Here is a 14,270-nt window from a genome sequence, read left to right on the forward strand (position 1 = left end):
TAGAGTAATCTACTACAGTATTTGTTTGTGTTCATTGGAAACCTATTTAGATTTATTGGTATATATGTCTATGAGATAGGGATTTTTTGTTTGTCCAACCACCAACATATTTATTTGATATATGACGCTTATATTTTTTCTTTGTCTCTTATTTTTCCTGGAGAAAAATGTGTATGATGCATCGAAAAACATAATATCTAGGCTCCTAACTTACGGTAATTGCATTACACGTCATTAGAAATAAATAGTTTCTAAGTGCTGCTTAACGTAACCACTACTATATCTGTACTATTAATTGGAGAGCACACATAGGAATAAAAAAAAAAACATAACATATATTTATGTTGCCAAATAAACCAACTTACTTACATAATTAAAAAAAAACCCCTTCCCTAAAACAATGGTAACAATTATTAAAGAAATAAATGATTAACTCTTTTTATAATTGATTATAACTATAAATACTTAGATTCCAGATCTAATCTTGGATATGGACATATAATTAATTTCGAAAATATGAAGTTTTCCAAAAAAAAATTCTAAATTAAATATTAAACATTTCTAGTTTTTTAAAAACAATTAGTCGTGTGCTATATTCGATTTAAAATATTCCAATACTTTAGGAAACTATATTAACTATAAATGATATATTTCCATATTTTATAAAACTATATTAATTACAAGTAATAAATTCAAATATTTGACATACCGTCACTATTAAAAAAACTACACCAATAAGATTACAAAATGACAATTTTAAATATTATAATAAAAATGTAATTATTTATATTAACAATTCCTTGAATTTTATATAGTTATTAAAATTTTATAAAATAATAAAAGATTTTCACAATTAATAAAACTTTTAATTTAACAAGATTTCCATAACAACTGTATCTAATTAATTTCGAGTAGTATATATGAAAATAACTTAACTTTAATTTAAACAGATGATTTATTGTAAGAAATCTTGAAATAAATCAGTAATTAGTTTACCAAATATTTAAAATTTAAGAATTATTTCTAAAACTAACCTTATATATTTACTGTCATCGGCTTAATAGGAATTGCAAAATCTAGACAATTAATTCATTATCCAAATCTAATCATCCATATAAATTCAAACATATTGTATATGCATTAACTAAAAAATAAATCTATAATATTAATTGGGGAGTACAAAGCAAAGATTTTTGGAAATAAACAGAAATATTCCATTAAATTCCTTTAGCAAAATCGATTATGTGTAAAAGTAAAATAAAATCAGAACAAGGGTAGTTAAGAGAAAAATTCGATACTTTAACTTGCCAGTTATAAAGTAATTCGGATCTAGAATAAGTGACTCAGATCTTGATAGGTGGGGGACGCAGATCCTATGTGTGTTAAGTCATCAGTTATAAAATCATTCGGATAAAAAATAAATAATTCAATGATAATGTTCAATGATGGTGAGTTCAATGATAATGTTGAAGATGACCTCAAGGCGGTCCAGGAACAAAGTGCTCCGCAGGTTCAGGAGGCCGAGTTTCAATTGGTTCAAGTAACCGAGCTTCAAATTGATCAGAAAACTGATATTCCGGATGATCCTAGTGGGGTTCAGCAAGATAACTCCTCTACTTCTAACCCGGTTGAGCTTGATGTAGGGGTGATTAATAGTTCTTTGGCTGCTTTTACTTTAGGGGAGAAAAGTGGTAATAAGAAGAGGATAATTAGTCCTTATGTTAGAAAAGGTGTTACCGGTTCTAGGTTAGCTACCTCGGTTTCGGCTTTGCCCGGGAAACGTTTACTTGCTAAGGCTTTGTCTAAACCTGCAGGTGATACTAACAAACAGAAGGTTTTGGGGAAACCGGGGACCTCTACAGTGGGCGGTAAGCCAACAGATGGTGGTCGTCTAGGCAAGAAAGAAAAAGGGATGGGGGCTCTCCCGAAACCGCCGGCTAGAACGTGAAGATCTTGAGCTGGAACTGTCAGGACATAGGGGTTGATCTGACAGAAAGTTATTTGGGAGATTTGTGGAAGAAACATCGACCAGACATTTTATTTTTATCAGAAACAAAGAAATGTTTTTCTTATTTACAAAAATTGCAGAATAAGTTTGGTTATAATAATTTGTATACTGTTGATCCCCGCGGGACTAGCGGTGGGCTTGCTTTATTTTTTATGGATGATATAAAACTCTCAGTTATTTATGATAATAATCGTATTATTGATACACAAGTAGGCCTGGGCATTCGGTTAACCATTCGGTTTCGGTTCGGTTGTATTCGGTTTCGGTTATTTTGGATATAGTAATATAGTAACCATTTGGATATTTATGAAATTTCGGTTTAGTTCGGTTCGGTTTCGGTTTGGTTATTTAAATAAATAACCATAACTAACATAAATTATATTAACATTAACCAAATAAACCAAATATAACCAAAACTAACCGAATATAACCAAAATTAACCAAATATACAATAACAAAAATACAAAAAAGGGAAAAATATTGATTCAATTTTACAAAATAGTATTTAACTTTGTAAATTCAAAATAATAACATTTACATATATTGATTATTTAAAATATTTAATTGTTTTGAATCTAGAAATAATTTATATTTTAAGTTTATTTTATAGTTTTGCATAATATTAAGTATATAATATTTGATATCTTCTAGGTTTTCGGATATTTCGGTTAACCATTTAATTGTCGGTTCGGTTCGGTTCGGTTCGGTTTAGTTTTTTTCGGTTCGGTTTCGGTCGGTTATTTGGTTATCGGTTATTTTGCCCAGCCCTATACACAAGCATACATCGGTCAACAGTTGATTTTTATGTCCTTTGTTTACGGTGATCCTGTTCCACAGAACAGACAGGAAGTTTGGGATATGTTGATTGATATAGGGTCATTCCAAATTGATCCTTGGTTATTGATTGGTGATTTTAACAAATTAGTTGGGAATCATGAGAAGCAAGGGGGTGCTTTGCCTCATGTCTCTTCTTTTGTACCTTTTAATTCAATGTTTCGTCATTGTGGGATGCTTGAGTTTCCTTGTTATGGGGAATAATTATCCTGGAGGGGAAACCGGTGTAATAATCAAGTGGTCCGTTGTCGATTAGATCGAGCCGTGGGTAACGAGGATTGGCATGGATTATATCCGAATTCGAGGGTTGATTATTTGGAGATGATTGGTTCAGATCATAGTCCGATCTTGGCGACTTGTCTGAAGAGGGAGCGGCGACGACTTAGGCAATTTCGTTTTGATAAACGGTGGCTGGGTAAGGAAGGTATTGCAGGGGCAGTTGAGGCTGGGTGGAATCGTACAAGGAATTTTTGCATCTCTAGTTTTGTGGATAAGATAAGGAATTGCAGGAACTCAATTTCTTGGTGGCGAAAGAACAATATAAGCTCCGCTCCGGTGCTTATTTCTTCCTTAAAGGCGGCCCTACAAGAGGCTAAAATGGATGATTCAATTTCTCAAGGGGAAATCCGGGACATTGAAAGGAAATCAAAAGAGGCGTACCACGATGAAGAAATTTATTGGCAACAAAAAAGCAGGAAATTCTGGCTTAGGGTTGGAGATAAAAATACTAAATATTTTCATGCTTCCACTAAGCAACGGCGGGTGAGAAACAGGATTGTGGGTCTATTCGACATGGATAATGTCTGGACAGATTCACCCTCGGGTATGGAGCATATTGCTACCAAGTACTTTGATGATCTCTTTCAGAAGTCGGCTGGCAATGGGATTTCGGAGATGGTACAAGAGATTAATCCTCTAATCACGGAGAGTATGAATAGGGATCTTACTCGGGATATTTCTGAAGCGGAAGTCTGCAAAGCTCTCTTTGCGATGCACCCGGAGAAAACACCAGGTCCTGATGGCATGACTGCTTTATTCTTTCAACGATTTTGGTCCTCTTTAAAAGGGGATTTGGTGGCTTTAGTTCGGAATTTTTTCAGGAAGGATCGGTTTGATCCTCGATTAAACGAGACAAATATTTGTCTTATTCCTAAGGTTGACAGACCGCAGCGGATGGCGGAGTTCAGACCCATTAGTCTTTGTAATGTCAGTTATAAAATTATTTCTAAAGTATTATGTTTCCGGTTAAAAAGGTTATTACCTCTATTGGTCTCCGAAACTCAGTCGGCCTTTGTCTCTGGATGCTTAATAACCGATAATATTCTTGTTGCTCAGGAGATGTTCCATGGTCTAAATACCAATCAACGGTGTCAGACGGGGTTTCTGGCTTTCAAAACGGATATGAGTAAGGCATATGATCGAGTTGAGTGGGATTTTTTTAGGCGGTCTTGGTCAAATTCGGCTTTACCAGGAAATGGATTTCATGGATTATGTGGTGTGTTTCTTCTGTGTCTTACCAGGTTTTATTGAATGGGCAGCCCAGGGGCTGTATTCTCCCCCATAGGGGTCTACGTCAGGGGGACCCCCTGTCGCCGTATCTGTTCATTCTTTGTACGGAGGTCTTGATAGCAAACATTAAGAAAGCCGAACGGGAAGAAAAAATAACGGGTATCACGATTGCCCGTGATAGTCCTACCATTTCACATTTGTTGTTTGCTGATGATAGTCTGTTTTTCTGTAAAGCAGAGGCAACTGAATGTAGGAAAGTAATGGATATAATAGGAGATTATGGGAAAGCCTCAGGACAAGAGGTTAACCTGGCTAAATCTTCTATTATGTTTGGTAAAAAAGTCCCATCTGACTTACGATCTCAGTTAAAATTGGTTATTGGTATTTCTACAGAAGGCGGTATGGGTTCGTATTTGGGTATCCCGGAAAGTCTCCAGGGTTCGAAAACCAAGGTTTTTAGTTATGTTAAGGATCGGTTGGATGACCGAGTTAACGGTTGGTCTGCAAAGCTTTTGTCGAAGGGGGGTAAGGAGGTTATGATTAAATCAGTGGCAACTGCACTCCCTACTCATGTTATGTCGTGTTAGAAATTACCGCAGGAGTTGACTTCCAAATTAACGAGTGCTATTTCTAGTTTCTGGTGGAAGTCGAATGATAAAGCTCGGGGTATGCATTGGGTTGCATGGGATAAAATGTGTCAAGATAAGTGTGAAGGGGGTCTCAGATTCCGGGCTTTAGAATTTTTTAATGACGCTATGTTAGCAAAACAGTATTGGCATCTTATCCATTATCCGAATTCCTTAATGGCTCGGGTAATGCGCGGACGTTACTTTAGGAATAAACACCCTCTTTTGGCAAAGAAACCATATTCTCCTTCCTTTGCATGGCGGAGCATTTACTCAACTAAGGCACTAGTGGAACAAGGTGCGAGATGGGCAGTAGGTTCGGGCTGCGCTATCTCGGTGTGGCGTGATCCGTGGCTACCGGATATTCGCTCAAGACCAGCTAATGGTCGCGGTCGATTACTGCTTCCAAGTTTGATGGTTAATCACTTAATTAATCCATCTACAAAGGATTGGCACTTACCTATTCTAGAGGAATTTTTTGACCCGGAGGATATACCGATTATTCAGAGCATTGCGGTGAGTAAATTTAACAAACCAGACTCCTTAGTTTGGCATCATACCAAGTCCGGCAAGTATTCGGTGAAGTCCGGTTATTGGTTAGCAAGGGAATTGTTAAGGGAAGTGGAAATCGGACCTACATGTACGGCTCTTCGAGCCCAGGCGTGGAAGCTTGAGGTTCCCTCCAAAGTCCAATATTTCTTTTGGCAGGTTGCTTCTGGAACTCTTCCTGTATTGGAACGGCTAGCATATCGCGGTGTCCGATGTAATATTCTGTGTAAGCGGTGTGGCCTAGAACCGGAAACCATCAATCATGCTCTTTTCGAGTGTCCGCGGTCACAGAGGGTTTGGGAGTTGTCTCCTTTATCACTGGAAGCAGATGCTTTCCCATATGCATCAATCTATGCGAATCTGGATTTTATTTATTGAAGGGCGGCAGCGCAGCCCGGGATGTCAGCTATTTCTGGTCGACTCCCTTGGATCATGTGGTCGGTATGGAAAGATAGGAATAAAAAGGTTTTCCAGGGTCTGGAGGCAGATCCGACAGAAATTTTAAACTAGGCGATAAATGACAAATTATTGTGGGATGATGCTAAATCCTTTTCCGATAATTATTTAAATCCTCCGGATTCTGTGGAAGTTAGGGAGCCAACTATCCATTGTCAGATTGATGGTTCATGGAAATACTCGGATGCTCTACAGGGATTGGGGTGGTGGTTTTGCAATGGGGACGATGTGACAATTCTATTGGGAGCCTGGAGCCAAAGACGTGGTCTTACTCTCTTACATGCGGAGCTGCAAGCCTTGATCTGGGCCATGGAGTCATTGTTGGCGGCGAGAGTAGATTGTCAAGCTTTTCAGACGGATTGTGCAGAATTGATCGCAATGGTGCAGAAGCCCGAAGATTGGCCCGCCTTCTCGATTTTACTGGAGGACTTTTCTCTTCTCCGATCATCATTTCCATCCTTCACGCTGGACAGAATCCCTCGTGAGTCTAATGTGAGAGCAGATTGTTTAGCTCGGTTTTCAAGGATCTTAGTTTCAGAGATTTCTTTTGTAAACTCTTTTCCTCCGGTTTGGACAACCAATCTCGGAGTTATCTTCTAATTCATTAATGTTTGGTTGAAAGAAAAAAAATAATAAATAAATAAATAATTCAGTCGGATCTTCATTGATATTATCATGAAGATAAAAAACGTTGTGCAAGTAATATATTCTACCTAATTTATAGTAACTTATTCTAATTGATACAAATTCTTCCAAACTTTCAAATCATCGCAATCATTGATAACAATCACCATACACACCAATCACAAAATCCAGAATTGCCAATATGAAAAAGATTTGTTACTATCAAAAGTCAAAACCCTTAATAATTTTCTATAAAAGGGAGCTCTGGTAGAAGAACAATAATACCTCAAACTTTGCAAATAATCTCTCCGTCTCTGGCAGAAACAATAAAAATGGCTACTCCGTATGAGAAGATTTGGCGAAGTCTAGGGAAATTTTGTAAATCATAATGATTTAGCTTGGCATCAATCATCATAGATAATGCCTATTTACTTTGTGTGATTATATGTATGTAGCAAGGATTGAATCAAGAAAATGTGAAATGCTCTTGGGACCTTTGTGACCAAAAGAGTTTGGTTCGATTCTCAACTTTATATATTTAGTTCTATTAAAATATCTATTATGTTATTTTCTGCTTCAACAGATATAGTATCAAAGCCATTAGAAATTCTGGATATCGGAAAAACCTAATCAACAATGGTGATAGAAAAGTTGCTACAGTCGAATCGGAAGCCTTGCTTTGGGTGTGGATCATGAGCTTTGATCCGACTTTGAATACATTGTTTTGTTTATTCCATGCATGGACTTAAAAAACTATCTATAAAACAAGAATATAGACCTAAAAGAAATCCCGTAACATAATCAAATAAACAGTAAAAAATAAATAGCTTAGAATCTGAAATCAATTGTTAGAAATAATTCTCATATTTTTCAAGTGGCGTTCTCTTGGGAGATTGATTGACAAGGAAGACTGAAGAATCGCATCTTGACCTCTTCCTTTTAAAAACTTACAGTTTCTAATTTTTGGTAAAATTGTCCATATTGTATTTTTTTTAAAACCAATTTGTCGAGACTTTGTTCTTTTTCTTTCTCAGTTGTAAGAATACATTATTACACATATCAAACAAAACAACCATAAACAGATTTAGGAAAATAGAACCATTGGTTATTTTTTGATATATAGGTTCGGTTCGGTTCGAGTATCGTACAAAAAAAATTAATTAAATTTAAATCAATTTAGCTAAACTTTGACTTATCTAAGAAATAATTTTAGATATTTTGATTATTTTTGATATTTAGGTTTGAAACTAATTGAAATATTCAAAATTATAATTAAAATTTTGGGTAATTGAATTATATTAATGCTAAATATTATAAATAGTTTTTAATATATTTATATATTCGGGTTATGATGGATACCCAAACGGATACTCGTATTATCCAACCCTGACCCTAACCCGAACCCACAGATATTAGAAAATAAAAACCAATAGAGTTTTATAGGTAAATCCGTACCCAACCCGGGACGAGACGAGACGGGTTTTTTGTTAGTTCCAGTATGGGATGGGTTTTCTGTTAGTTCCGGTCTGGGACAGGTTTTCGGTTATTTCCGGTTTGGGATGAAACGGTTTGATAGTCCACAGGAAGGGAATAGACGTGTTTAAACTTTAAACATATCACCTTTCTCTTACTATTTTTTTTTAATTTGCCACTAATAATAATAAAAACAATCATATCATTTTTTTCTATACCGAATTAAAAACAAATCGACGAGTTTAGACCATGAATGTCAATAATATTTATATAAAATACGCTTACAACATAATCTAACACATACATAAAATATTGCAAATTTGATCGCAAACTTAGTTTTTGAAATCAACCCCGCATGTATGTGCGGGTCCAAACCTAGTCTATACTATTAATTGGGGAGTATAAATCAGAAATTTTTTTAAAATACATATATCATATATCCATGTTACGAAACAGGTCCAATTGCTTATATAATTAAAAATAAAAAATAAACAAGATATGGTAAACAAAAACTGTTAGTCCAAAATCTAATATTTATGGAAACAATAATTACGAAATTAATTATAAGATTAAGATTATCCGATATTTTTGGAAATGGTTTAAAGTAGTTACCATAAAAGCAAATTATTAAATTTGAAATTGTAGTTATAACGTAAATGGTTCTAGATTTTGAAATATTTCTAGAAATGTAATGTAATATCTGAATTTTTTTGTCAACAATTTAATATTTGCATATTATCTTTTATTTTAGATTTTCAAATTTTCTTAACAAAAAAAAACTATGATAATTAATTCATCTTAATACATATGGAAAAAACTATAAAAATATGAAAATCTTAGTATATACTATACTATTAAAGGGAAAATATTTTTAATTAAGTAGACATAGAGTTAGAGAATATTACATGTAATGCCATTAGATTAAGTCTTGAAAACGCGCGGATCTCGGATTGACCCGAAATATTTGTATTCGGATTGTGTATAATATGATTGAAAGAATTAGTTATAAATGCATATTCAAGCAGATTTTTTATAAAAAAAAATGAATTTAATCAATTTTGTTTAATATATAATGAAATAGCAATTTAATTCTACAGCCATATAAATAGAAACGATAATTACTCAATATCTTTGAAAGCTATTTAAAGTTTGCTTCCATAATAATCAAAGAATTAAAATCGAAAAATATATATATATATATATATATAAACATATTTGATTTGGTTTTATATTGTGAGATATTTACGGGAATAACAAATCAATTTAATACAATTAGATAAAATCAAATAATTATTTAGTTTAAATTTTGCAATATTTCCTAAACAAAATTTAAGTAACTAATCATGATTAGTATAGATAGAAAGAATTTGTAACACCCGCAAACCTTTTATTGGTATTTTGGTGAGGCAGTCGATCGATCGACACTAGTTGTAGTCGGTTTGGTCGGTTCGATTTTAATCGTCCGGTTTGCGTGGTTGGTTTAGGAAATCCCTAAAATCGAGTTGTAAAAGAGGGAAAACGACCTAGGGTCGTGTTTTTGTGTTATTTGGCCGCTTTTAGAGAAAAACAAAATAGAGAGTTGGTTCTTGAGCTTTTGAGAGAGATTGGTGAGATTCCTTGCTGTTCTTGGGAGATCTAAGGCTGGGAAGGTGCTAAAAGCTTGCTAGGAGTGAGGGAATTCGTTCTTATTGGTCAGAATCTTCTTGCAAAGAGGTGAGTGCATGACCATGGCTAATCTAAGCCTTTGATTCCCTTGTTCTTGCTTGTTATTGCTTGTTTGTGTGTTTTTCTTGCTGGGATTGGTTGATACAGGTTCCTACGGATGTAAAAGCTTGGGTTTTGAGTATTGGACGTTTTGGTGGTGATTTGGGAGCGAGATTCAACTCTCGACTTCGCGCGGATCGCAGTTGCAGAGGGAGTGTCGATCGACACCAGCAAGTTGGGCATCGATCGATATTGTGGAGTAGTGTCGGTCGACACCAAGGCCAGTGTCGGTCGACACTAGGCTGGTGTCGGTCGACACCTCCCTTCCAGCGAGACGATGTTTGATTTCCTGGTTTGTGTGTTTGTTTGATGCTTGTTTTGGAACTTTGGAATCATTGTTGCTTGTGTGTATAGCCCAGTAGATGGGAGGATTGCCTCACTGAGTGTTTATCAAATACTCATGCATCTCAATATGTGTTTGTGGTACAGGTAAAGGCAAAGTGTGATCGTGGAAACAAGGCGATGAAGAGGAGGATGTTCTAGTGGTTCGCTTGGTTGTCTGGCTCCTGTTAGGTTGCTAGAGTTGAGTCCTAGAACATTGTTTAGGATTGCTGGTTATTTGATTTATACTGTTTGGATCATCAGTTTGTGATGGGAATTAATACTGGTTATTATTTTATTGGTTATTGGTTTATTGGTTATTTATTGGTTTGTTATTCCGCTGTTGATTGTGAATGTGGTTAGGTGGCTAGTGGATATGGGACCACTAATTGTAGTTTATTTATATATATTATTTATTATTTATTATTAAAAAAAGGTCGGTCGTTTCATTTTGGTATCAGAGCCCTTACGGTTCTAGGTTTGGGTTCACTAGGTTTCTATTGTGATGTTTGGGATTGCATGTCTTGATTGATTATGTGAGTTAGTCAATTGTGTGTGGCATGGAGTCCTAGAACATCCTCTTCGAGCCGACTGTGTGATTCCACGGTGAGTTTATATTTCTGTGTTAAATAGAATTGTTTGCTTAGTCTTCTGTTCATGGTAGTGCAGATGGCTAGAGAGGATGTTGTGGCTGGTCGAGGTCGTGGACGCGGACGTGGTCGTGGAAGCGGACGTGGTCGTGGACACGGACGTGGTCGTGGTAGGGGCAGAGTCCCAGTGGTTAGTTAGACCGAGGACCAGAGTGTGACAGCTGAGGGTGTTGGCGAGTCGCAGGGTGTTCCGGGGGATTCCGTGAGTGTGGCAGGAGGGGGCGGTGTTGATGCTCCAGTGGCCGGTGATGCTAGGGTCCCAGGTGTTGGAGTCCCAGCGGGTGGAGTCCCTGGTACTGACTTTGCGGCTCTGCTAGCGCAGTTGGTAGCGCGGTTACCACCAGTGGTACCGGCGCAGGCTCAGGTAGTGCCTCCAGTGGTGGCGGAGGAGCGGCAGCCAGTGGCTGCGGATGTGGGAGTCCATTCTCGTTATCTCAGCATGCTGACAGGTTGTGCATTGATTATCGGGGTTTGAACCGGGTCACTGTGAAGAAAAAGTACCCTCTTCCTAGGATCGATGAGTTGTTGGATCAGTTGAGGGGTGCTACTTGGTTCTCTAAGGTAGATCTGGCGTCGGGTTATCATCAGATACCGATAGATGAGGCAGATGTGAGGAAGACTGCTTTTAGGACTAGGTATGGGCATCCAGAGAAGATTCAGACTATCAGAGATTGGCCTAGACCGCAGAATGCCACAAAGATCAGGAGTTTTCTTGGATTGGCAGGATACTACATGAGGTTTGTGTAGGGTTTTGCGAGCAGAGCACGTCCTATGACTAAGTTGACAGGGAAGGATGTTCCTTTTGTTTGGTCAGAAGAGTGTGAGGAAGGCTTTGCAAGCCTGAAGGAGATGTTGACTACTGCGCCAGTGTTGGCTTTGCCTGAGCGGGGAGAACCCTATGTGGTTTATACAGATGCATCTAGAGTGGGTTTGGGGTGTGTTCTGATGCAGCATGGGAAGGTGATTGCCTACGCTTCGCGGCAGTTGCGGGTGTATGAAGGCAACTATCCTACTCAGGATTTGGAGATGGGTGTTGTAGTTTTTGTCCTGAAGATTTGGAGATCATATCTTTATGGTGCAAAGGTACAGGTGTTTACAGATCATAAGAGCCTGAAAAATATATTCACTCAGCCTGAGTTGAATTTAAGACAGAGGCGGTGGATGGAGCTGGTGGCGGATTATGATTTGGAGATAGCCTATCATCCTGGTAAGGTTAATACGGTTTCAGATGCTCTGAGTCGGAAGAGGATAGCTTCGGCTCAGGAGCAGGAGATGGAGTCTCTGGTAGGGGAGATCAGTGCTTTGAGCTTGTGTGCTGTTTCACAGGAACCATTGGGTTTGGAAGTAGTAGATAGAGCAGATCTTCTGAGTAGGGTACGGTTGGCTCAGGAGAAGGATTTGGGGCTAATGAATGCCTCTAAGGATGTGGATTCAGAGTATCAGGTCTCAGATAATGGTACTATCTTGGTGCACGGTCGGGTTTGTGTGCCCAAGGATGAGGAGTTGAGGCAGGAGATTCTGAGAGAGGCTCATGCGAGCAAGTTATCTATTCATCCAGGAGCGACTAAGATGTACCGTGACCTCAAGAGGTATTATCATTGGGTCGGGTTTAATAAGGATGTGGCTAGTTGGGTTTCGAGGTGTGATGTGTGTTAGCTGGTGAAGGCTGAGCATCAGGTTCCTGGCGGGTTACTGAAGAGTTTACCCATTCCTGAGTAGAAGTGGGATATGATCACCATGGATTTTGTGGTAGGATTGCCAGTGTCACGGACCTTTGATGCTATTTGGGTCATTGTGGACCGGTTGACTAAGTCAGCACATTTCTGGCCATTAAGAAGACTGATGGAACAGCGATCTTGGCTAAGAAGTATGTGAGGGAGATAGTCAGATTGCATGGGGTGCCAGCGAGCATTGTGTCTGACAGAGATTCTAAGTTCACTTCGGTGTTCTCGAAGGCATTTCAGGCAGAGATGGGCACTAAGGTGCATATGAGTACAGCTTATCATCCCCAGACAGATGGACAGTCTGAGAGGACGATCCAGACGCCGGAGGATTTGCTGAGGATGTGTGTGTTGGATTGGGGTGGCCATTGGGCAGATCACCTGAACCTGGTAGAGTTTGCTTACAACAACAGCTATCAAGCGAGTATTAAGATGGCTCCTTATGAGGCTTTGTATGGGAGACCATGTTGTACACCATTATGCTGGACTCAGGTGGGGGAGAGGAGCATGTTTGGTGCTAGTTTTGTTCAGGAGACCTCAGAGAAGATTCGGGTTCTCAAGCTGAACATGAAGGAGGCTTAGGATAGGTAGAGGAGTTATGCTGATAGGAGGAGGAGAGATCTTGAGTTTCTGGTAGGAGACAGAGTGTACCTCAAGATGGCCATGTTGCGGGGTCCGAACAGGTCATTGTCAGAGACTAAGTTGAGTCCGAGGTATATGGGTCCATTCAGAGTGATTGAGCGGGTTGGACCAGTGGCATATAGACTGGAGTTACCTGAGGTGATGCGTGCATTCCATAAGGTTTTCCATGTGTCTATGTTGCGGAAGTGTCTCCGTGAGGGTGAGCAGGTGTTGGCTAAGATTCCTGAGGATCTTCAGCCTAACATGACATTGGAGACGAGACCAGTGAGGGTTCTCGAGAGGAGGATCAAGGAACTTCGGAAGAAGAAGATTCCTTTGATGAGAGTCCTGTCGGATTGTGATGGTGTTGAGGAGCAGACTTGGGAGCCTGAGGCAAACATGAAAGCAAGGTTCAAGAAGTGGTATGAGAAGCAAGCCGCAACTTGAGCTTGTCTAGCCTGGTTCCATCTGTAATTCGTGGCTGGAGCGGGAATTGAGTATTCCAGCCCATCTCTCTTGTTACTCGGTCGCTTGGGGTGGTTGGTTGTGCGACTCAGTAACGAGATGAGGTGGTGTTCGGGGTACAAAGTTTCCGTGAGGCGGGGTTTCTGGAGGAAAGTTTCCTGAAACAGAAGTTTCCAAAAGTGGAAAGTATCCAGAAATGGAAAGTACTAAATATGGAAAGTTTTTCGGGAGTTTGAAATTTGTCCATTTTAGCGGTGAAGAGCCTTGAAGGGGCTTGTGTGGCCTTAGTGGCGGACTTTCGAGTCAGTGTGCCCGTGTGTGGCGGTCTTTTTAGACATTGTGTGGCTTTTGTGGCGGGCTGTTTAGCCGTGTCTGGCCTTTGTGGCGGGCTGTTTAGCCATTGCGTGGCCTTTGTGGCGGGCTGTTTAGCTAGAGTGTCTTTGTGACGGTCCTTCGGGACAGATGGTCTTTGTGATGGTCCTTCGGGACAGATGGTTTTTGTGACGGGCTGTTTAGCCAGAGTGTTTTTGTGATGGTCCTCTTTAGGATATTTGTTTGGCCTTGGTGGCGATCCTCTTTAGGACGTTTGTTTGACCTTGGTGGCGGTCCTCTTTAGGACATTTTGTTTGGCCTTGGTGGCGGTCCTCTT

General features: G+C 38.9%; 1 protein-coding gene across 1 annotated transcript; it reads left to right on the top strand.

Moving 5' to 3' along the window:
• The first annotated feature begins 5,106 nt into the window (after window positions 1-5,106).
• Window positions 5,107-5,904, top strand: LOC147937892 (uncharacterized). Its single transcript, XM_087465326.1, has one exon. The coding sequence runs from the start codon at window positions 5,107-5,109 to the stop codon at window positions 5,902-5,904; it is 798 nt and encodes a 265-aa protein (XP_087321452.1).
• The last annotated feature ends 8,366 nt before the right edge of the window (window positions 5,905-14,270 follow it).

Source organism: Camelina sativa, chromosome 9, assembly GCF_030686135.1.
Source record: "Camelina sativa cultivar CO46 ecotype springtype chromosome 9, ASM3068613v1".
NCBI lineage: Eukaryota > Viridiplantae > Streptophyta > Magnoliopsida > Brassicales > Brassicaceae > Camelina > Camelina sativa.